Raw genomic sequence first — 26,130 nt, 5'->3', positions numbered from 1 at the left:
TTATCTGGCTAGCCCTTTAAACAAAACAGAACCATGTAGCAGAGAACCAGGTCAGCGGCGATGGCAGCTGCTACATCTGAGCTCGCAACTGGAAAATCCTTGACCACAGGCTGTGTTTCTGTATCAAGAGGGGAGCAAAGCAGTTCTTCAATTGTAGTGAGACAAGAACAGCACTCAGCATTGTAGGCAGTGTTCTGCCTCATCAAGCAAGAAAGTGTAAGGCTTAAACAAGGAAATGAAGGGTATGGTCAGTAATAGGGTGAAACTTGAAGCCACAGAAAAAAAAACATGAAATTCCTGGAGAGCATAGACTGTGGCAAGAGCTTCTTTTTTCACTTGGGAGTAATGCTGCTGGGTCAGATTGAGAGATTTAGAGGTGAAAGCAACAGATCGTTCACATCCATTGGCACACTGGCATGCTAAGATTACATTGAGGCCACACTGTGAGGCATCAGTCACCAAAATGATGTGCTAGTCCAGAGAGAATGTAGCTAAACAAGGGACCAAGACTAGTTTAGATTTCAGCATTTGAAAATCATGTTCACAGTCTGGGCTCCAGTGAAAAGATACAATCTTGCATAACAAGTTATGCAATTGGTGGGCCAACATTGTTTCCCCTGGCAGGAATTTATGGTAGTAGGCCATCTTCTCTAGGTGGGCCTGAAGCTCCTTCATGGATGAAGGGTGAGGCATAGACATAACAGTGAAGATGTGGTCTGGCAGAGGGCGAACCTCATCCCGCAAGACCTTGAACCCCAATAAACAAAAGTAGGTTGAAAAAACTGAGCTTCTGTGATGTCTCACCATAAGCCTGCAGATTGTAAGACAGAAAACAAAGTGCACAAATTTTTCAAGTGACTGATCGTGGAAGAGCCCATGTCAACAATATCACCCATGTGATTCATGTAACCCAGGACAGGCATATTCAGTCTAAAAATCGTTGGAAAATTGCAGGGCCACTAGCCACACCAAAAGGAAAGTGCAAATATTATTAGAGACTGAAAGGAGTATTCAGAACTGGAACTTGCTGAGAGTTTTTATCTACATGGACTGTTGCAGATATGCTGTAGACAAATTGATTTTAGGAAAGTAGTGGCCACTTGACATTTTTGCCAATGGCTCCTCCTGCTATGGGAGAGGATATGTACCCACCCACAGAGACCAAGTTTCCCTGATGGCTTATGAAATACAACTAGCGGAGATGACCATTCACTAACCATAACAGGTTGCACCACTCCTAAGGATGGAAGTCTGTCCAACTCTGTTTTCACTTCAGCTTTGAAGTCTGTCCAATTCTGCTTTCACTTGATCTTTGTGGGTGACAGGAATAGGATGTGTAAGACAGAAATGAGCCAAGCCATGAACTTCAAAGAAATATCAGTAGAAAAATTCGCAACACGCCCTATATCTTTGGAAAACTAGTTCAAAGATTCCTCACACAGTGTTTCCAATTGAGAATATATTACCTGACTGGACACAAGGTGAACTGCACTGGTGATAGAAAATCCAAAGGACTGAAATGCGTCCATCTTGAACAAGTTCTCAACACCTGCATCAGAAGCCACCAAAAACATAATAGAAAGAGGCAAAAGCTATAAGTTGTCTCAACAATGCAATGTTCTGTTCATTATAACTGACCGGCTTGTGTGTAACTGGTGTTCTGTGAGCTTAAACTCACATAGGTTTGAGAGTTCAATAACGTCACTGCAGCACCTATGTCAATTTGTAGCCACAGCACTTGGCGAAAAACACTTAACCCAGTAAACAACTTGGGAGAAGTCACAAGCATTGGAGTCACACAGTTTACATTCCTGTCTGTATCCTGAGCAACATTCAGTGAATGGACACATGGAGACAATCTAGCCTTTCTTCTGTCAAGCCCTACAAATAGCCCTGTGCTTTGGGCACACTGAATGTTCATGCTATACAGAACAGGGAGGACAAGATGGAAACAGAGAATGTTGGTGCTGGCACTGTGGTGATAATGGCTGCTTGGGCTGACCTTGGTCTGCTCAGCACTGGGAATGCATGTTTACCACTGCCACTGCCACTTCCTTGTGCAAGCTATCTGTTGTCCTAGTGGGAACATCCTGTGACACTACTGCCACATCACCCCAGTTTGGTCAACTGCTGCCTAAGAAACTTCAAAAGATTCTGCTGCTTGCAAAACTTCTGCTGACAGAGGATTTTCATAGAGTAAAGCCTTCTGACTCACTTCCTTGTCTGGAGCTAAACAGATATTTGTGTTGCACACCATAGAGTCTAAATAAGAATCATTATGGAGATCAGTAATCAACTGATTCTTATGACTAAGGCCTTGAAATTAGGCTGTCTAAACTCTATATGACCGGATTCGTTTTTTACAGCATTGGTAGAATTCAACTCATGCCTCTATAATGTGTAATTATTCGTGATGTTAGTTGGATATAAGCTGCACATGTGATCAGAAGTAAGAGCTCAGGATTCTTGTAAAGGGGCAAGCTGACACAGTAACTGACACATTTTAGGTGGAATCTATGAGAGGAAGAAGGCTTTGCACAGTCTGTCACACCAAAAGCCAAAAAATGCTGTCTTTTTTTGCAAGCTTCCCAATCATCAGTTAAATTGTCATTTGGAGGGAAAGTTGTTGGAACAGCATGGAAGCCAACAAAGTAGTCACTGCTGAAGTACACTGTTCAGTCAGGGCTGGTGGCACAGTGTTCATAATGACTAAACCTAATGAAACTGCACTAAAAGACTGCACATGCAGAAACCATACCAGACTCATCGCCAGTCACGTAGTAACCAAGTAATACATGAAACCACTCCAAGTAACACAAATATGGCTTTATTCATAAACCTCTGAACAATAACGGAAATAAGAATCTCATGACTCCAGTCATAACATAATACAGAACAACTGATGTGAATGGTGCTAACTGGAAGATTATAGAGAGAGCCCATCAGCACTGCTCTGCATGTACATAGGCACAAGTCACCAGTAGATGGCATGGCAGACACTGTGCCATTTGCATGATTCCCACAGGTGGCTTGCAGTGGCTGGCCTGCACTAGTACAGTTGATGGTTGATTTGTGTACACACACACACACACACACACACACACACACACAGTGATACAACATTCTGTTCACTCACACTTATATGCCCTAATAGCAGGATACAGCAAATCATCTTATCATTTGCTGTTGGTGATTTAGGAAAATTGCTGTTATTTCTAGACCTGTATGTTTTGGCAGGTATTTGAGACCTACTCCTGTGAATTGTGTGTACCCTATGTTAGTAACTCAGTAATCTTGCTTGGTAATGCAATCTTCTAGGATAACACAGGGACATCCACCACTTTTTTACTTGCTGTAGGGGTCAGTTTATTGATTCATCCTCAGTAACTAGCCAAATCAAATCAAGAACTTTTGACAAGCCTTTCCATCTTCAGAATATGTCTTATTCTTAGTTGTGAGGCATCACAACTTGCTTTGCATCAAAACCACTTCAGTCAGCATCTTTCACAATTCTGTGGAAATAGATTAAGTCAAATGATTTCCCTGGAGCCCTAGAAGCTAAACAGGGCACACATTTTGTACCATATCATGTGTACTACATGTGATCCGCAATTCTCTGTCCCCTGATGGAGGGATGGGTGTAGTGTTCTACCTGACTAGTGTTCAGACAAATTAAGCAATCAAGCGCCACTTGTGAGTGTCATGTAAAACTATACAGCTCTGAAATACATGAAAATAATATTTTTTATTTTTTCAGTAGCATGTGACTGATTAAAATAGACTTGCTTCATTTAACACTGGAATGTAATACAAATTTTTATAGCAGAAAAAGACAGATGTTAGAGTTTTTCAAGCATTTGAGGAATCTGTAATTAAGTTGCTGCACATGCCAATGATTAAAATTGTTATTATGCTCTGGCAAAGACAGAGAGGCAGACAGTCAGTCAGTAAGTGGGAGTCTCTAAATGGCAGTTGTCAGTGCGAGATGTGTGGTGTGATTGATTGTGATTGGTATTGGTGATGTGGTATTGTGGATAGGCATAATTTTAATTTTATGGAGGAAACTCCATAATTACATGGATTGTTAATAGCTAATGTCTTATTAATTATACTATGATAAAACAACAAAAACAATCAATTTTTGACAAAATAATGTTATTGGGTAGATAAAAAAATCTACTCGCCAAGTGGCGGCAGAACATGCACATAAAAGTAGGTTATAATGAAGCAAGCTTCTGGAGCCAGTGGCTTCCTCTTCAGGCAGAAAGGTTGAAGAGGAAGAAAGAGAGGTGGAGGAAAAGGACTGGAGAAATCTAGGAAAAGGGGTAGATTTTGGGAAAGTCATCCAGAACCGCAAGTCAGGAGAGACTTACCAGACAGGATGAAAAGGAAAGACTGATTATTGGGGATTGCACCAGATGAGATTTGAAAATCTGAGAGCTTGAAGTTGGAAAACAGGGTAATATGCAAGACAGAGATTACTGCTTAAATGTCATGCATGAGTTAAGAAGAATGGAAAGCAAAGTAAATTTTATGTAACAGAGGTGGAAGGGGGCAGCATAAAATAGACAGTTAAGAAAATGAAAAATGTAGAAACCTAAAATGGAGTGAAGAGAGCAGTAGTTACTGTGACGAAATGCTGAGACAGAAGAAATTTACATAAATTAAGGCCTGATGGATGGCGAGAACAAGGGAGATGTTGTAGTGCTTGTTCACACCTGAGGAGTTCTGAGAAACTGGTGTCTGGGGGAAGAATCTAGATGGTGCTTGTGCTGAAACAGGCATCAAGGTCCTGCTTGTCATGTTGTAGAGCATGCTCTGCAACAGGATATTTCATGTTGCCATCTGCATGTTGCCTCTGCCTATGCCCATTCATCCTAACTGATAATTTGGTGGTAGTCATGCTGGTGTCTCACTTTCAGCACTAAACCTGCTTTTGATCATGCTTATTTGGTGAAGGACACACTTTTCTTCACACATAATGTCAACTGGAAATATCATTTTGCAACCCAATCCCAAAACCTGTCCAGCAGCAAAGCTGACACTGAACTCCGCCTTGAACAATTCTGACCATGATCCCAATTTGATCCACCACAACTACCTCAAAATCATCTCTTACAAGCCTTCAAAGAATTTCTCACATCCAGCATTGCTTCACAGCCCTTCCTCACATCCCTACAACATGACCCTAACCTGTCCTCTGCAGAAATCCCAGCTCTATGTTCCCTAAAAGCTGATGACTCCACCATTATCCTCCCATCAGACAAAGAATCTGCCACTGTGGTGTTTGACCAAAAGGAGTATGTTTGTGAAGGTCTATGCCAGCTGTCTGATACCTCTACATACAGCATCTGCCATCAAGATTCCATTCCTGTGATTGAACTGACCTGCAGTCCCTCCTTAAAACCTTAGGCCCCTCAAAAGGACTAACACATCAGTTCATAGAACTTCTAACCCCCCCCCCCCCCTCCCCCCAAGCCACACACCCCCACCTTTGTTTTACCTTCTTCCTAAGATCTGCAAACCTAATCATCCTGGCCATCCTGTAGTTGCTGGCTCAAAGCACCCACTTGACGTATATCTGTCTTATTGATCAGCACCTGCAACCCATAGTACAAAGTCTTCCCTCCTATATCAAAGATACCAATCATTTCCTAGATCATGTGAAATTCATGCCCCTCTCCCACCATGCACCTTGCTTGTCACCATTGATGCCACCACCTCACACATACATCATATGTCTGCTGCTGAACATTTCCTCAGTCAGCACCCCCCTGATTCCAAACCTACGATATCCTTCCTACTCACCTTAATCAACTTTATAATTACAAACAGCTACTTCACCTTTGAGGGGTATATGTACAAACAGATCAGGGGTATAGCCATGGGAACCAAGATGGCTCCTTCCTATGCCAACCTTTTCATGGGTCACTGGGAGGGGGTTCCAGGGATCCATAAGTCTTCAGCCCCTGGTTTGGTTTAGATACATTGATGACATCTTTACCATATGAACCCATGGTGAGGCTGACCAGTTAAAATTCCTGGAATCTCTGAATACTTTTTCCCAATTAAATTTCACAAGGTCCTATTCTGAATCCCATGCCACTTTCCTTGATGTTGATCTCATCCTCACCGAAGGCCAGCTACAAATATTACTACTACTATCCAGATTAAATCTGCTAATAAACAACAGTACTTACATTTTGACAATTGCCATCCTTTCCATGCCCAACGTTCTCTCCCCTACAGCGTTGGCATTCAAGGCAAATGTATTTGCTTGGATGCAGATTCTTTACAGCAATACACGACCATTCTCACCTCAGCCTTCACTGGACATAATTATCCCACCAGCCTAATCCAAAAGCAAATTTCCTGGGCCATCACATCTAATCCTGGTACTACTGATCCCTCCAAAAACAACTTTGGAGCACACCACTGGTCACTCAGTATTATCCTGGTCTGGAATGTATAACATTACATAGGCATTACTACCACGAAATTATCAGTTAGGATGAATGGGCATAGGCAGTGGGTGTGTACTGGCAACATGAAATACCCTATTGAAGAGCATGCTCTACAACATGACAATGATGACTTCGATGCCTGTTTCACCCCACGTGCCATCTGAATTCTTCCCCGACACCAGTTTCTCAGAACTCTGGAGGTGGGAAGTAGTGCCACATGTCCTTGGTTCTCACCACCCATCAGGCCTTAATTTACATAAATTCCTTCTGTCTCAGCATTTCTTCACAGTAACTACTGCTCTCTTCACTCCATTTTAGTTTTCTACATTTTTAATTTTCTTAACTGTCTATTTTTTGCTGCCCGCCTCCCACCTCTGTCACGTAGAATGAACTTAGCTTTTCATTCTTACTAATTCATGCACTATGTTTAAGCAGTAATTTCTTTCTTGCATATTACCCTGTCTTCCATCTTTAAGCTCTCAGGTTTTGAAATCTCATCTGGTGCAGTCCCCAACAATCAGTCTTTCCATCTCATTCCATCTGATAAGTCTCCCCTGATCTGCAGTTCTGGATGACTTTCCCAAAATCTACCCCTTTTTCCAGACCTCTCCAGTCCTTTTCCTTCACCCCACTTCCTTCCCTTTCAACTCCTCTGCCTGAGGAAGGAGCCAATGGCTTCAAAAGCTTGCCTAGTTATAACCTTATTTTATGTGTTTGTTCTGCTGCTGCTTGGTGATTCTGCTGCTGCTTGGTGAGTAGATCTTTTATCTATCCAATTACATTAATTGAATATAACAGAGGGAAACATTCCATGTGGGAGAAATATATCTAAAAACAAAGATGATGTGACTTACCAAACGAAAGTGCTAGCATGTCGATAGACACACAAACATACACACAAAATTCAAGCTTTCGCAACCAACGGTTACTTCATCAGGAAAGAGGGAAGGAGAGGGAAAGACAAAAGGATGTGGGTTTTAAGGGAGAGGGTAAGGCGTCATTCCAATCCCGGGAGTGGAAAGACTTACCTTAGGGGGAAAAAAGGACAGGTATACACTCACGCACACACACACATATCCATCTGCACATACACAGACACAAGCAGACATTTCCCTCTGTCCTAACAAAGCAACCGTTGGTTGCGAAAGCTTGAATTTTGTGTGTATGTTTGTGTTTGTTTGTGTGTCTATCGACATGCCAGCGCTTTCGTTTGGTAAATCACATCATCTTTGTTTTTAGATATACAATTACATTAATTGTACTATGAGAGAGTTATGTGTCATAGTGTCTTACAGGTGTCATTGTGAACACTGGAACTGCACTGAACTGCACAGAGACTAAGTAACATATTGTAAATCCAGCTGTATCTTTGAATTTTGTTTTGTCTGCAAATGAATAAATTATCAAAATGCACCATTCATTCAGATTGTTCTTTTAAGTAGTTGACTCCTCCCATTTTCCTCTATAATTTTACAGAAAAAGAGAGTATGCAATGCATATTAAGATAAGAAATATATTGCTGCATATTCAAGTATAATGAAAAGCCACATTACAGAAGAACTGGTGACAAGATTATACAATTAAAAATAATGCTCCTTCAATAAAGGTAGTTAGGAGTGGTCATACTTTTGAGTGAAGCCAGTTGAAGTGGATCTAACTGAAAGATTTGTGATTATTTAATTATTGTGAGAATTTAGCTGTTTAATGTAGTGAAAATATTCCATATGAACTTTACAAAAAAGGTAGATAAAATTTTGAATAGAAAATCTTGTGATCATTGCTAAATTACCACTATTGGAGCTAAAATTTATTTTAGAGAGTCACTGTTTTCATTTAACGTGCCAGATATGAATCTGAAGGTCACCATGGTCATTTATTAGATCTCTCTCTCTGTTTCTCTCTCTCTTACTTTCTCTACTCTTGTAGTTGATTCTGACTCTCCATGACCTCATGAACTAAAGCACACCAATTTCTTTCATTGTGCACTTTCTTCTGCTTTCTTCTGCAGACTTTTCAGTTTAGAATCTGTTACATTTGTGATGTCATAAATCCATCTCATCCTTTTCTGTCATCTTCTTGTCTCTTCAGTCTTCCCCAGCATTAACAACTTTTCCAGCAAATCATGTCTTCTCAAGATTGCCCAAAGGAGCTCAGTTTTTGTTTCAGTATGAAACCTTCAAGGAGAAATCAAGCTTTATTTGCTGTAATACTGACATATTTGTTCTCTTTGCAGTCCATGTAACTCTATGGAGTTTCTTCCAGCACTACAATTCAAAGGTGTGTATTCTACACTGTCCCCAGCCTTTCGTATGGTCCTGCTTTCACATCCAAGCACGGTACTTGTACAACGTGTTTCCATTCTGTTAGTTGTAACAAAATGTTGGGTATCCAATTTGCCTGTGATCAACATTCATTATTAGAAAATTATCTAAATTATAAAACCTGATGATGACATTACAACATCACTTGAAACAACTTCTGATTTAACAAACAAACTTTCACTCTTCAGTGTCATGCATGCTATAATGAAACTTCAGTTGTTATCACCATCACAGTCATCAACACCAATAAGAAGAACAAAATTATCATCATCCATCAGTAGTACAAAAATAACAAGAACATAATTATCATATCCATTAGTAATACTGGCTGATGTCCCATTCAGCAACTCCAGAGATTGTTCAGTTCTGACAGATAATTTTTCTAGTCTTTCAAGTGAGATACTGAAGCATTGTGACTATCCCAGGATTCATACTTCTCTTTAACAGGTAACACTCCATTAACCAAGCTCTCTGACCAAAACTCCAGCACTGACTCCAAAATAAGGATAAGCTAAAGTTTTAATTCATGCTGTGAAATAGACTTAGGCCATTAAACTGATAAAATGTTGCCAGCAAAAGACAGAGGTCCCAGTTTGAGTCCAGCACAGTTTCAATTTCTACTTACTTATAGGAGTCTTAATTATTAGAAATAGTTTAAAACAGAGTTTGTTTAATTGATTTGTAGAGATTGATTATACACACAGATTGTCATTTTATTCTAAGACAACACATACTTTCACTACGCTTATGTTTATGTAATGTGACTCAGCGGAAATTTTCAACTTCAAGGCATGATTGCATTGCAAAGAGGCACATTAGTTGTGTGATAAATACTCAAAACTTTTGTATTCATTGAGGTATGGAAGTAACTCATCTGCAGCAGAGAGAGGTCGGTTGATCAGGGCATAAACATGTCAATAGCAATTCAGGAAAACGCAGGGGCCATGTTTAAACATGTCCTCAGCACTTGGGGAGTGGCAGAGGATGATGAGTACACTCATCTACAGAAGTTAAATTGTTATGAGTAAAGAAAGTTATTCCTAGGTTTCAGAATATAGGGTGTCCCTTCTAAAAGTCATCAGGCTTGTTTTCTCTGCTGTTTTGGCACAGATTTGCAATTTAATATGGCAATGTGTAGGTGGAGTCAACCTAAACAAACACTGCACATCATTCCTTCATATAATGCCCAGTGTTGGCAGAAAGTATTGGCTTGTTTCCTGTTACAAACAAAATGTTTTTTAAAGTGGAATTTTACATATCCATTTGATAGTGTGGTTCCAAATTAGTCTACTGCAATATTCATTTTATCAATATTTATCAACAGGGACATTAAAACATGAAGAACAACCAATACTCCAGCAGCAACTGGGCAGAACTGCTACATGGTGGTAGCAGTCAATGTGGGCCAATGTGTCGCTGTTGCCATTGGTTTATTAATTATTCTTTGTATTGTAAATAAAATGCTGTGTGGCTAGGGCCTCCCGGCGGGTAGATTGTTCACCTGGTGCAAGTCTTTTGAGTTGACGCCACTTCAGCGACTTGCGTGTTGATGGGAATGAAATGATGATGATAAAGACAACACAACACCCAGTCCCTGAGCAGAGAAAATCTCTGACCCAGCCGGGAATTGAACCAAGGCTGTTAGGTATGACATTCCGTCGTGCTGACCACTCATCTACCAGGGGTGAACTTTGTATTGTCATGTACCTGTTAATGAAAGATTTATGAATTCCAGACTAGAGTAATCTGGAATCACTTTATCCAATGGACATGTAAAATTCCAATTTAAAAAACATTCTACTTGTAATGGCTAAAACCAATTCTTTCTGTCGACAATGGGCATTGCATAGAACCTGTGGTGAGCAGTATTTGTTTAGGCAGACTCCAGTTACACATCGCAAGAAAAAAAAAGTCTGTCAAAACACCAGAGAAAACATGCCTGGCAACTTAAGTGGAGCACCCAGTATATGCACATATATGCACAACACAAATTGTCAGAACTGATTGCAATTTTTTTTGGTAGACTAGAAACCTAACACCCAGTGAGGAAATTTCTCTAACGTCTGACATCTGCTCACAAGATAGCAGGTGAATCCTTCCCATTTGCTATGTTTTTTTGTACTCCCATAAATAATCATAATTTTTTGTGTTTGCTAATTCATATTTTACTTTCAATACATTTATCTATTGGCATGTAACACTCAGATAAAAATCTCAAGTTCTTATTTAGACTTGATTTCACTTGAATTTATTGTCAGATTATAAAGCTGTTTGTTCTGTTTACACTGACATAATTAACTTTTATTGGGGCACTCCCAATGAGAAAATACAGTTAATTGACGTTAGTACTGCAATTCACAAAGTACAAAACCCTTTGGATACAATCAAGGAAGGTGACCCACTCTAACAGAAATTGCGGCAGTGCCATTTCCTGTAAAATATTTTGGATTATCAGAAACTAATTAACTGAAGAGATAATTAGCATCAAGTTCATAACTAGACCCATTCTCAATTTCAGTTTTTGTCATAACCATTTTTAGATTCTGAACTTTGACAAAATGTTTTTGTTACCTTAATTTTTCTGTACAAAATGACATTCAGAATTAATTAGTTAACTAAATAATTAATAACTTCAAGTAATTTATCCTAATTTACAATATGGTGGTACATGTAAACAAGGAGATCCACATCATGTAAGAATAATATTGTCAGTGTGTTTTCTGAATTTCTGACCAACAACTTTTTTTATAAGCCAAAATCACAATAGTCCTGGTAGTTCATCCAAAAACTTTGATATAGCCAATATTCCAAGTATAATGTAGTTTACAAAATAATAGTTTATTCTTACGTCGATGTTTAAGTAGTCAGATGTCACCCAAAATGGCAGTTCACAGTTAGAAAGCCCTTGAGTAAGACATATGCAGGATGCATTCTTGGTGTTGCCTCATGCCACTCCACATACTGATATCCATGAAACACAAGAACTTATTGTTTAAAGACTTTTGAGTGATTTCTGTAACTTAAATTAATGAAAATTGTACTGAACTGTGTTGTGATTAACAAATGATACAAAAAGAGAAGTCTCCTTGTACTGTTTTTTTTTCCATAATGTTTGGAATGTAGGAGTAGAGGTAGTGGCAGAAGTAAAGCTGTGAGGATGGGTTGTGAGCCATGCTTGGGTAGCTCAATTGGTAGAGCATTTGCCCATGGAAGGCAAAGAGCCTGACTGGAACATTGTTTTAATCTGCAGTAAATCAGCACACACATCACTGCAGAGTGACAAACTCATTATGGAAGCATCCCATAGGCTGTGGCTAATCCATATTTCTGCAGTATCCTTTCTTCCAGGAGTCCTGCAAGTCTTGTAGGACAACTTCTGGAATGTTTGGAAGGTAAGGGATGAATTACTGGTGGAAGTAAAGTTGTGAGGATAGGCTGTGAGTCATGCTTGCAAAAGCCAAATGTCCCAAGTTTGAGTCTCCTCTGGCACAAACTTTAGAGCTGCCAAGTAGTTTCATATCATTGCACATTTGGCTGCAGAGTGAAAAATTTATTCTTGATTTATCCATTCATGCCTAAATTCAGGACAAGTCTCTGAAATGGTTGTATAATAGAACCATTCTTACTCGCAAAAAATGACCATGTGCCTGCCATCAATAATATTTTCCTGAAATAATTCCAGGTAAAAGAACTGTTGTGATTAATTCGGACACATGAGTATGTTACTCTGTAGCATTTTTAAATACTCTGAATTCACCATGTCTGTCATACTACAAACTTATCAGTCATTATTATTGAGAATTTTGAAGCTGTCAAAACTCTATAACAGCATTAGGGCCCAAGTTACAGATCTAACTGGATCTGCTCTGGGAGAAACAATGTTTGTGCCTTCACTGATCCACAGTGAGCTCTCTTTTGAAATAAAGAGGCTACAGTTCTACTCCAAAGTGTGCTGATGACATTAAATAAATGAGAGACAAATGCCGTAATTCACAGAAGCTGACGTGGGTAGGACCTTTTCTCACCTTCAGTTTTACTTGACTTGCTTGCAAGCAAGTGCACCATACAGCCAGTTTACTGGGTAGGATCATATGATGGCTCTTGAACCTGGGTCTTTCAGAGATATGACTCATGTGCAGGAGGTTGGTGGTAAAAGCGGCATAAGAATGAACCAGGCCATTTTGTAATTTCAGTCTATACAAAGTATTAGTTTGGAAAATGTGGGAAGAATTTTGGAGAACAGATTTCTCATTTCAGGTCATGATGAAAGGTCATTAAAGCTATGGCAGAGAATGTGATTCAGCTGTTAAGGACACCACATCCTCTCTTGCATCTGACTAGGCATTCTATATATTTTACATTATATTCAAAAAACCAAGATGGTGTAACTTACCAAACGAAAGTGCTGGCACGTCGATAGACACACAAACAAACACAAACATACACACAAAATTCAAGCTTTCGCAACAAACTGTTGCCTCATCAGGAAAGAGGGAAGGAGAGGGAAAGACAAAAGGATGTGGGTTTTAAGGGAGAGGGTAACGAGTCATTCCAATCCCGGGAGCGGAAAGACTTACCTTAGGGGGAAAAAAGGACGGGTATACACTCACACACACACACACACACATATCCATCCACTGGTCTGTATATGTGTGGGGGAAAAAAGGACGGGTATACACTCGCACACACACACATATCCATCCACACATATACAGACCAGTGGATGGATATGTGTGTGTGTGTGAGTGTATACCCGTCCTTTTTTCCCCCTAAGGTAAGCCTTTCCGCTCCCAGGATTGGAATGACTCCTTACCCTCTCCCTTAAAACCCACATCCTTTCGTCTTTCCCTCTCCTTCCCTCTTTCCTGATGAGGCAACAGTTTGTTGCGAAAGCTTGAATTTTGTGTGTATGTTTGTGTTTGTTTGTGTGTCTATCGACGTGCCAGCGCTTTCGTTTGGTAAGTCACATCATCTTGGTTTTTAGATATATTTTTCCCGTGTGGAATGTTTCCCTCTATTAATTCATTACATTATATTCATCATGACACAAAAGAAGTCTTATGTTTAATGTGAAATCCAGCATTTAGATATAACAAATGACATAAATAGTGAAAACAGTACTAGCTCTTAAAAAAAATGTGCTCTAGGTTTTTTTGGGGGGAGTGGGAGGGGGGGAGGGATAATGCCCATCATAGGCTTTGTCATACTAGTAAAGAACCACTCATTGTTATAGATGTATCTTACGCAGCTGGAAAGACTGGATTATGAAGAAGGGATGGTATCTCAAAGTGGGGATATGGCTGATAGTTTTGGTATTGAGGAATACTTTCTACTCACACAAAACCCTGAAACCTTGTTCAGCTTAGTCTCATTGATGATATCTTCATTATCTGGATCTGTGGCAAAAACACTATCCACATTCCTCAACACTCTCACAACTGTATATTTTCCTGGCCCTCATTAGCTCGTTGATTAACTTCATCTTTTATGGACGTCAGTCCCCACTACTCTGATTGCTACATATGAATCTTAAATACATCAAACCCACCAACCACCAAGAATTAATAATTTTCAGTCTTTTCATCCCTTTCTTCTTGAGTTGCAACAGATTACATTTGGTTTCTATTAACTACTAGAAAGAGACCCAAACTTTTGGTTCTTTTCTTGCTTAAATATGTAACTTTTCTGCCACAAAATGACAAAAATTCCTTTTAAAATATTATAAAGCTAGATTAAAAATATCTGCTCACCAACAGGCAGCAGGAGAAAATACATAAAAGATGTGGAAATGCATGAGCTTTCGTAGACAGTGACACTTTCTTCAGGAAGAAGGGATGAACAAAGAGGAAGAGAGATCAAACAAAAGGTCTGTGAGGTTTAAGAAAGGGGAAGAGTTATAGAAAACTTTTCCAGAACTCTGAATCTGGGGAAATTTCCTGGATGTGATGAGGACAAGCTGATTGTTGGCAAACCTTTTACTTCATCCATGTGCCTTTCCCTTCAGCCCTTCTGGCAGAAGGTGAAGCTATTGACTCTGGCTGCTCATTGTTCACACATCTTCATGCATTTTCCCCTGCTGCCACTTGGTGGATACATTTTTTATCTATCTACTTCATATTTTTCAAATGCTCATTATTTTCATTAAAATCAATTTACATCAAGAAAAATTAACTGCTTACTAAACAAATGTTCTTGTGGTGCACATAATGCAGTACTTACTATTCCTTTGTATTAAAAAAGAGAAAAAATCTTAAACTGAATTATTGAAGCTATGAGAACTGACATAGAATGTTACTTATTTGCTTTGCTCCATTAAACATACCTGAAGATTTTCTGGTGGTCCTAGTAAACTGTCAAGGTTATTGCTGATGACAAAATGTGTCTCAAGTCCATATGACAGTGCTGCTGGTTTAGCACTATGCTGAAAATTTACAGGAATAGACAACCTTACAGGTGGTACTTGAGGTATGCAGTCACTGGCAGCATTTGGTGTGTACTGAAGCCCAGGAGTAGCAACACATGCCACAAGACTGGCTGTGTAGTTTCCAGAGTAATCCTGTCAGTGTGCATAAGGGTTGCTTGAAAAATAAATTCTACCTGAATGTTTACTATACATAAAGGGAGAGAACAATCAAAGGAGTAAACACAAAATGTTCATTAGTAAAATATTTCTTAATTAAATGGTCAGTGATGCAGAACAGTAAGAGCTGTAGATGACCAATAAGAAGCTCATATCTGAGAAAAACTATACAACTATACATAAAAATTAAAAAAAATTGAAATGACTATATCATTCTAGTACCCAGTCTTTGTATTTTACCTGGAGACTGTAATCACTAGTTGCCCTCCAAGACTGCACTGGACTGTTCCATGTTGCCTGTGACCATATGAGATGCAGTGACATGTTAGTAAGTAGTCCATGTGGAGGGTAAACAGTGGATCTCACATGAGGGGCTCCTCTGTGAGATGTCACAAACCAGCCATGAAAGTGAGTAGTTGTTGTAAAATCCAGCAGCAACCGGCCATCTGAATCGGCAGCCACTCTCTTCAGCTGTGTATAATGAAATAAATTTGTTGTGTCTCAGAAATTTTAGAATAACATTGAATCAATGATATAAAGCAAGTAATTTATCTTCAGCAAACATGCTTCAGCTCAAAAAATGCATTAATAAATAAACTCTAAATTCATTTCAGGTTTAATAGCTTTTTTAAATTATGCACAAAATGTGAATATATACAGTGGATAATAATTTTTAATGTTTCTGGTCTCCCAAAAATAATGAAATTTCAATGCTAGTCCTTGTTTTGTTTGGCTATTTCATCTCTGATGAAGTTTTGTGAGGTTTTCTTTGTGTTACTGAATGTGATGAATTTTTTAGCCTTTTTTAGTAGTACTGTTTAATGATTTTGCAGTAAAGTATTTTCATTCTGCCATTACTGCATTTCCACAAGATCCTGCATGATTATGTCATAAAAGAAGTTTTGAAAGTGTGACGTGTGATGTATTTAGGGCCAGTTTTCAGAGATTGTATTATTGCTTACATGTGAAAGGAATACTCCTATATAAACCCTTCCTGATATTAGATATGGAGTATCATCAAAACTACACAGACTTAATTGCCCTCTTAACATTATACAAGCTCTTTCCAAGGCCTGTGACTTTCTAGATGCCTCCTACATAACTAGAGTCTTGCCTCCATGGTGAAAAACAGTGTGTGTTGTGGTATCACTTCTAAACACAGGGTCAAACTGACAGACATCTCATTAATATTAAGAATGAACTGAGAGTGAGTGAGAATTGATTTTAACACCCATAAAAATTTGCTACTTAATGTGCTACTGTTAAGCCTAGCCCATGTGATGAGAAATGTGCAAGCTTTCCTTCAAGAATGATGGATACAACTGATTCTACAACATGCAAACTTGTCTGGCGTATCACACATTGACCATATCTGGGATGCAGCTGGTTGTCAGTTATTCTTTGTGGTCATCCAACAACCACTGTTGATGTTATGTGGACTCCATTAAGCAACACACAGAGGGAAGTTTCTTGAAAAACATCCAATACCTCTTTTATTTCATTTCACAGTACTCAGAGGTCTTAATTGCAGCATATGGGAGCTTCATATTACGCTTAGTTTCTTAATTTCTTTGCGTATTTTTGGGTACTTGCATTGTTTAATTCATAAATTTCAGGCGTATTATAGTATTTGAGAGTTCTAACACCACATTTTGTTTTGAACGGCCGGTGTCCGTTGGTCACAGCCAGAGTGCTCCCTGCCGCCGTTGGATAAGCAGCTGCCAGCAGCAAGTCGTATACTCCTAGCTCACTTATTTGTTACATAGTTTAATTCTTAATTTCTTTGCGTGTTTTTGTGTACTTGCATTGTTTAATTCATAAATTTCAAGTGTATTATAGTATGAGAGTTGTAGCATCGCATTTTAGTACCTGAATAGTGTAAATTCGCATAGTCATTTGTCTTCTGTTTTTGTTTTGAATGGCCAGTGTCGGTTGGTCACAGCCAGTGTGCTCCCTGCCGCTGTCGGATAAGCAGCTGCCAGCAGCAAGTCGTATACTCCTAGCTCACTTATTTGTTACGTAGTTTCGTATAGGAGGTGTAATTTCGAGTTTTAGGTGCTGTAATCATAAATTCAGGCAGATTGTAGCACAGTCATTAGGCATTTGTACAGGTTAGTTCATACATTCTTTGCATTTTTCACTTGCGTTATCTAGGCATGGACTCGTGTTTCAGTAAACGTTGTTCAACATCAATTAGAATGGACAGGAACTGTGATTGCTGTGTTCGAATGAGGGCTGAGTTGGCATCCCTTCACTCACAGCTGCAGGTGGCACTGACTTCGGTCGCGCAGCTTGAGGCTGTTGCCAATGGGCACCACTGTGGGGAGCCAGACTTGGGTATCACGGGAAGTCAACCTCATCCCGTCTGTCCCCAGATTGATCTGCTGCTGTGGTGCCCATTGGCAACAGCCTCAAGCTGCATGACCGAAGTCAGTGCAGCCTGCTGTGGTTGCCCTGGTTGCTGCCCGCAGTGGGGCTGAGCCCTCGCCTGTGGTTGATCGGGAGGTCGTTACAAGGCATGGCAGACAGCAAAAGATGTCCCTGGAGGCTGATCAGTAAACCTCCCCTGTGTGTCTGAAAAACAGGTTTCAGGTACTGTCTCTGGCTGAGCCAGATGCAGCTGCCTGCCCTGTTTCAGAGGATGATTCTCAGCCTTCAAGGTCCGGGCAATTGCAGAGGGTGGGCTTATTGGTAGTTGGGAGCTCCAATGTTAGGTGCGTAATGGGGCCCCTTAGGGATATGGCGGCTAAGGAGGGGAAGAAATCCGGTGTGCACTCTGTGTGCATTCCAGGTGGAGTCATTTCTGATGTGGAAAGGGTCCTTCTGGATGCCATGAAGAGCACAGGGTGCAGCCAGCTGCAGGTGGTGGCACATGTCGTCACTAATGACGTGTGTCGCTTTGGATCTGAGGAAATTCTGTCTGGATTCCAGTGGCTATCTGATTTGGTGAAGGCTGCCGGTCTTGCTTACGAGATGAAGGCAGAGCTTACCATCTGCAGCATCATTGATAGAACCGACTGCGGACCTTTGGTGCAGAGCCGGGTGGAGGGTCTGAATCAGAGGCTCAGATGGTTTTGGGACCGTGTTTTCTGCAGATTCCTTGACTTGCGCCATAGGGTGGTGGGGATTCGGTTTCTGCTGAATAGCGGAGGCTGTGTGGCGTGGACTGGGCAGTTTTTTTAGGTTAGAAGGCCTCACAAAAGTATGCGGTGGGCTGCAATCTCAAAGGGTGCATGGCAAATACAGGACGTGCTTGGATCAAGGAACAGTCAGAATTGTAGTTGTAAATTGTTGTAGTTGTGCTGGGAAAGTCCCTGAGCTTCAAGCGCTAATAGAAAGCACAGAAGCTGAAATCGTTATAGGTACAGAAAGCTGGCTAAAGCCTGAAATAAGTTCTGCAGAAATTTTTACGAAGTCTCAGATGGTGTTCAGGAAAGATAGATTAGGCAGAATTGGTGGTGGAGTGTTTGTGTCTGTCAGTAGTGGTTTATCTTGTAGTGAAGTCGAAGTAGATACTTCGTGTGAATTGGTATGGGTGGAGGTTATACTTAACAGCCAAACTAAGTTAATAATTGGCTCCTTCTACTGACCCCCAGACTCCGATGATATAGTTGCTGAACAGTTCAGAGAAAATTTGAGTCTTGTAACAAATAAATCCCCCACTCATATTGTTATAGTTGGTGGGGACTTCAACCTTCCCTCAATATGTTGGCAAAAATACTTGTTCAAAACCAATGGTAGGCAGAAAGTTCCGAGATTGTCCTAAATGCTTTCTCTGAAAATTATTTCAAGCAGTTAGTACATGAACCCACGTGAATTGTAAATGGTTGCAAAAACACACTTGACCTCTTAGCCACAAACAATCCAGAGCTAATAGAGAGCATCATGACTGATACAGGGATTAGTGATCACAAGGTCGTTGTAGCTAGGCTCAATACCGTTTCTTCCAAATCCACTAGAAACAAATGCAAAATAATTTTATTTAAAATAGCAGATAAAGTCTCACTAGATGCCTTCCTAAGAGACAATCTCCATTCCTTCCGAACTGACTATGCAAATGTAGACGAGCTGTGGTTCAAATTCAAAGATATAGTAGCAACAGCAATTGAGAGATTCATACCTCATAAATTGGTAAGAGATGGAACTGATTCCCCATGGTACACAAAACAGGTCTGAACGCCGTTGCAGAGGCAATGGATAAAGCATGCAAAGTTCAGAAGAACGCGAAATCCCGAAGATTGGCTAAAATTTACAGACGCGCGAAGTCTGGCACGGACTTCAATGCAAGATGCCTTTAATAGGTTCCACAACGAAACATTGTCTCAAAATTTGGTAGAAAATCTAAATAAATTCTGGTTGTATGTAAAGTACACAAGCGGCAAGATGCATTCAATTCCTTCGCTGCGCAGTGCCGATAGTACTGTTACCGATGACTGTGCCGCTAAAGCGGGGTTATTGAATGCAGTTTTCCAAAATTCCTTCACCAGGGAAGATGAATGGAATATTCCAGAATTTGAAACATGAACAGCTGCTAGCATGAGTTTCTTGGAAGTAGATACCTTAGGGGTTGTAAAGCAACTCAAATCGCTTGATACGGGCAAGTCTTCAGGTCCAGTTTGTATATTGATTAGGTTCCTTTCAGATTATGCTGATAAAATAGCTCCCTACTTAGCAATCATATACAACCACTCACTGACCGATATATCTGTACCTACAAATTGGAAAATTGTGCAGGTTGCACCAGTGTTTAACAAGGGTAGTAGGAGTAATCCATCGAACTACAGACCTATATCATTGACATCGGTTAGCAGTAGGATTTTGGAGCATATACTGTATTCAAACATTATGAATCACCTCGAAGGGAATGATCTATTGATACGTAATTGGCATGGTTTCAGAAAACATCGTTCTTGTGCAACGCAGCTAGCTCTTTATTCACACGAAGTAATGGCCGCTATCGACAGGGGATCTCAAGTTGATTCCGTATTTCTAGATTTCCAGAAAGCTTTTGACACCGTTCCTCACAAGCAACTTCTAATCAAGCTGTGGGCCTATGGGGTATCGTCTCAGTTGTGTGACTGGATTCGTGATTTCCTGTCAGGAAGCTCGCAGTTCGTAGTAATAGACGGCAAATCATTGAGTAAAACTGAAGTGATAACACGTGTTCTGCAGGGAAGTGTCCTGGGACCTCTGCTGTTCCTGATCTATATAAATGACCTGGATGACAATCTGAGCAGTTCTCTTAGGTTGCTCACAGATGATGCTGTAATTTACCGTCTAGTAAGGTCATCCAAAGACCAGTATCAGTTGCAAAGTGATTTAGAAAAGATTGCTGTATGGTGTGGCAGGTGGCAGTTGATGCTAAATAACGAAAAGTGTGAGGTGATCCACATGAGTTCCAAAAGAAATCTGTTGGTATTCGATTACTCGATAAATAGTACAATTCTGAAGGCTGTCAATTCAACTAAGTACCTGGGTGTAAAAATTACGAACAACTTCAGTTGGAAAGACCACATAGATAATATTGTGGGGAAGGCAAGCCAAAGGTTGCGATTCATTGGCAGGACACTTAGAAGATGCAACATGTCCACTAAAGAGACAGCTTACACTACACTCTTTGTCCTCTGTCAGAATATTGCTGCGCGGTGTGGGATCCTTACCAGGTGGTATTGGCGGAGGACATCAAAAGGGTGCGAAATGAAGGGCAGCACGTTTTGTATTATCACATAATAGGGGAGAGAGTGTAGCAGATATGATATGTGAGTTGGGATGGAAGTCATTAAAGCAAAGACGTTTTTCGTCGCGGTGAGATCTATTTACGAAATTTCTGTCACCAACTTTCTTTTCCGAATGTGAAAATATTTTGTTGAGCCCAGCCTACATAGGTAGGAATGATCATCAAAATAAAATAAGAGAAATCAGAGCTCGAACAGAAAGGTTTAGGTGTTCGTTTTTCCTGCACGCTGTTCAGGAGTGGAATGGTAGGGAGATAGTATGATTGTGGTTTGATGAACCCTCTACCAAGCACTTAAATGTGAATTGCAGAGTAATCATGTAGATGTAGATGTAGATGTAGTTTTTAGAACCAGAGTTGATATACAGTTCTGTAAACCTAATAATTTGCATATGTAACATAATTGGATTGTTAAAGATCTACTCACAAAGTAGTGGCAGGAGAAAACACATAAAAGAAAGTTAAGGAAATGTGCAAGCTTTCGAATGAGGCATTTCTTCTAGTGGAGCCTCCAATGATCAGTCTTTCTTTCTCATCCTGTCTGGTAAGTCTCACCTGATCTGGGATTCTGGGTGACTTTTCTGTAGCTCTCCCCATATCCTAAACCTCACCAGTCCTTTTCTTTATCCCTCTCCTTTTTCCTTCTGCGAGAAGAAGTAGCCATGCTCCAAAAGAACCTACTCTTAACTTTTCTGTGTGTCTTTTCTCCTGCTGCCACTTGGTGAGTAGATATAGTATCTATCCAATTATATTATATTTTCAAAAACTGATTACTATTTATTGATATAATCATTTGTTTAGCGTCATGTACCTAGTCTGTGGCATAAAATTCACTTCAGTCAAGTGAATCTTGTTTCAGTGTTGTAATTTTCAGGAATGTTAGTGTAGGAGAAGGTAACTTTAAACTTACTGGACAGTGACATGACCACATTGTCAAGAAATAATTCTGAATTCACACTTTGCTAACAATTTCAAATAACTTCTTCAACAGCCTATATGTGATAGAAGTATTTTAGTCCTCTCTCCAACAAATAGACTCAAACTTAAAGACACAATCATATAGCCCCAAAAGGGTCAGTGCTCATGATATGAACAGTGCATAGAAAGCTGTATTTATATGACATAAGACGTCACAAAAAAATGAACAGAATATTATGGCGTTCATATTTACAAAATGTCAGAGACTGTTATCAACACAGTCAACTTGTTTGAAGATGGAACAGCTGTGTATAGTGAAAGTGTCAGTGATGAGTAACTGAAGCACAGTTCTAAACAACTTAGGCAATAACGTTAATTAACGAGTGACAGCTTGCCTTATATGTAAATAAATGCAAGATATTATTGATGGGGAGAAGGAAAAAAACTGTTGTCTAGAGAACAGCATTTGAAGTATGTCACTTAACTCATACACTTAGGTCTTGTGTTACAAAATGGTATTAACTAGATTGATTGTGTAAAATAATATGTTTTAATGAAAACTCTAAGGATCTTATAAATATATAGCATTTATAAAGAAGACCATGTACAGAACTCATATGCAACTCATTCTTGAGCAACAATATGTGTATGATGTGTGTTCAAAAAATATCAGGAATTTTCATTGTTTGAATAATAATTTGTCTACATTAAATGTAATCTCCTACAAAGTAGTCCCTATTAGATATTATACAGTTATGACTTTAATTCTTCCAATCCCTGAAACACTTTTGGAACTTGATCTTTGGGCTAGCTTTTAGCTCTTCAGCTGTGAACCTTTAATCTCATCTAAGCTTGTAAAACAACGGCCCGTTTAGGTTCTCTTTATTTTTTGAAATAGAAAAAAGTCACACAGAGTTATATCTGGCAACTATGGAGGCTGGGGCATCATTACAATATTATTTTTCACCAAAAATTCATGACCAAGCAATGAAATGGGGCAGGCACATTATTGTGGTGCAAAACCATGAATTGATTTGCCACAAATCTTGTTGATCTTTTTTTTTCTTTTTTTCCCTTCTAGACTGCTTCCTGCAAATGATGTAGAACTTGCAGATAGTAACTCCTTACTGATTGTTTGACCTTTTGTCTCATGATGCACAATGCCATCAAATTTAAAGAAAACAATGAGTGGAACCTTCACATTTGACTGCACTTGCTTAGCTTTTTTTGGTCTTGGTGATCCAGAATGCCTCCACTAGAACAATCAAGCCTTAGTTTCAACATCATGCCCTTATGCCCATGTTTTGGCACCTGTTATGATGTGTTTCAGTGGTTCTGCATTGTTGTTGACTTCATTAAGTGACTCCTGAGCAACTTGCATTCACCGCTGTTTTTATCAAAATTCAACACCTTTGTCACAGATATGACTGTCACACATTTTGTCATCCAAAACATCCAAAAAGATTTCATGGTATGAGCCAGTTGATGTTCCAACATTATCAACTACTTCTCTGATTGTGATTCAGCAATCATTCAAAATCATTTCTTTCACTTTTTCCATGTTTTCAGTGGTCATTGATGTGCTGGGTTGTCCAGAATGTTTGTTGTCTTCAACTTGTTCACAGCCATCTTGGAAACACTTACATGACTCATAAACCCTTGTTTTGCTCATAGCAGATCCATCAAAAAGAATATTCAGTGTTTCTAAAACTTTGATATATTTTATTCCATTTTTATAGCAAGAGTTAATGCAAATTCTCTGTTCCATTTTTAAAACAAATCAGTAGTCCCAATTTTAAACAAACACATCACCTTCTTGATGACTGATGACAGGCTAAACATTCAGTCAAATAATTTTCAGACATGTCAACAAAAAAATTGCATGAACTGGACTAATACAACCCACAAAGCTAGAAAATTCCCAATATGTTTTGAAGAAACATCATATGTTCTGGTTAAATACATGAGGGTCTTTGGGTAAAAATACTATGTTCCTTTTTTTTGTAAAAAGTTATTGGGCGAATTTAAGTAACTAACATTTTAGATGGAGTAAAATTACACTATTTTTTTCTATGGCACAGTTGCGTGCCAATGTTAAGAGAAATTAGTGTACAAAAATATTCAGTCAGACAGTAATTTTTTTTCCTGTTTTCCATAAGTTATTGGAATAAAATGATGAATGACAACTTGTGATTACTTCATAGATAAGATTGTTCTGCAACACCCTCAAAGCTGCTTGATGTAAATCCTATTAGAACATACAGTGTGTGATTATGAAAGTGATTTTCATACTTGAAATTTGTTTCAATTAGTCTCCATGAGTTGTGAAGAGCTGTTGAGCAGTCACATGTTAATGAGGATCTCCAACATATATCATGATTTGTGGGGTCCACACCATCATCAGAATGCAATGGGAAATTGTGTTAATTTAAATACTCATCAGAAAAACAGTGTAAAATTACAGTTGTCTTTGTCAACTACAATGTAATAACTAAATGGTCAGAGGTTTATTTTACAAAATAATGCACAAAACATACCCCAACTTTCCACATACTACAAATAGTGAAATTCCCATCCAGCCATCCATCTTTCAATTTCCTGTGGTTACCCAGAACTGAATTAGGCAAATACAAAGATGGTTTAACTGAAATTGAGTCATATGATTTCCATCTCCATCTTGTTATTAGTGCCTGTTCTCTGTCTCTAATGATCCCTTCACTGACATGATGCTAAAATATTAGATCCCATTCCTTGTCATTTGTTTCAATGAAGTAAGTTTGCAACCTTCTGTGACAATCATGCTACATTCTCATTAATTTAAATAAGTGCATGAAAAGAGCAGAACACTCATGTTGAGACTAAACACAACCCTCCACTTGGTCACCCATCCTCCCGTGTGGATGTCCCTGTGTCCACACCCAAACTCAAATGCACACCTACACCTACAGAGCCCATCCCCCTCCTCAAAACCCACTACCCCCTTACCCCCCACCCCCCTTCCCCTCCCAGCCACCAACACACAATGATTTGTTACTGCACCACCAACACACAAAGATTTGTTACTGCACAATTATTTTAAAAAGAGTAGAAATTTTGCTTCATCAGACAAATGTTTATAAGCTTTTTGTTAATTTTAAACTTACAACTGGAGCTGCTGAAAACATCTGCATTACACAGGTATTCTAAACACAATTTACTTAAATTTTATATCTGTCAAAATATAAACATTTTACACACCTGTAGAGTTGCATTCAACAGTTGCTGAAGTTTTAATTGACTGCCCCAAAGCAATGGCCGGTAATGGAAAGACACCTCCAGCTCTGTCTGATGCTCAACAGTACTCCAACCAATGGGGGGTCCAGAGGCTGATAACCTTTTTAGGTATAGTGATAGAGAAACAGTCACATGGTTCTTGTCACTTCCTTCTACCTGCCAAAAGTGTTATTGTTTAGCACAGCAGTTTGTTTAGCTATTTTTATGTAGTGAAGAACACTAATTTTTGTTCTTTAGGTTCATGTTTTCCTAATTTCCTTTTAGATGTATGAAATTATATCAAATAAAAAGGTCACAATTTTTTTACATCAATTTTTAGTCCTTGATCTATCAATATCTCATGAAATGTATAGACAGTTCAGAATAACATAGGCACTGAAATGTCATATTAATATATTAGTTTTATGACATTTGATGATCAAACCTAATCTAAAAATTAGTGAAATGATTGTACAGAATTGTAGCAATAACAGTTTCAACTTCAAGATAAACTATTTTTACGTGTACAAAAACTACCCCGCACTATTCAGCCTCTCTGGGGCATTACTTGTCTTGTTGCCAGGAAAATCTTTTAATTCCCTATCTGAATCCCATGAGCTGACCTAAAATGTTTGCCAAATGCTATTGTGAAACAAAGAAAACAAAAAGGTACAAACCAAATACTGAATATCTTTATTCAGCTTCAAAGTAATCTCCATTTGCAACCATTCAGGTATGGTAATACCTATAAAGATGTTGGAAGCTTTATAACAGGCTTCTTTTAGAATTAATTGTCACATTGAGATCTTTGTCTTTGGATGTTCTTTGAATCTGTGCAGTTGTCTATAGTAAACTTGATAG

General features: G+C 39.2%; 1 protein-coding gene across 1 annotated transcript in view; it reads right to left on the bottom strand.

Annotated features, from left to right (window-relative positions):
• Positions 1-26,130, bottom strand: part of LOC124603351 (extracellular matrix organizing protein FRAS1-like) — a 218,419-nt gene that overhangs the window by 41,800 nt on the left and 150,489 nt on the right. The window contains exons 12-14 of the mRNA XM_047136392.1: positions 25,255-25,446; positions 15,606-15,836; positions 15,108-15,341 (exon numbers count right to left, since the gene is read on the bottom strand). Of these exons, the coding sequence (XP_046992348.1) occupies positions 15,108-15,341; positions 15,606-15,836; positions 25,255-25,446 (657 nt within the window). The remainder of the gene's footprint in view (positions 1-15,107; positions 15,342-15,605; positions 15,837-25,254; positions 25,447-26,130) is intronic.

This window comes from Schistocerca americana, chromosome 1 (genome assembly GCF_021461395.2).
Source record: "Schistocerca americana isolate TAMUIC-IGC-003095 chromosome 1, iqSchAmer2.1, whole genome shotgun sequence".
Lineage (NCBI taxonomy): Eukaryota > Metazoa > Arthropoda > Insecta > Orthoptera > Acrididae > Schistocerca > Schistocerca americana.
This window is presented reverse-complemented; position numbering and strand designations above follow the sequence as displayed.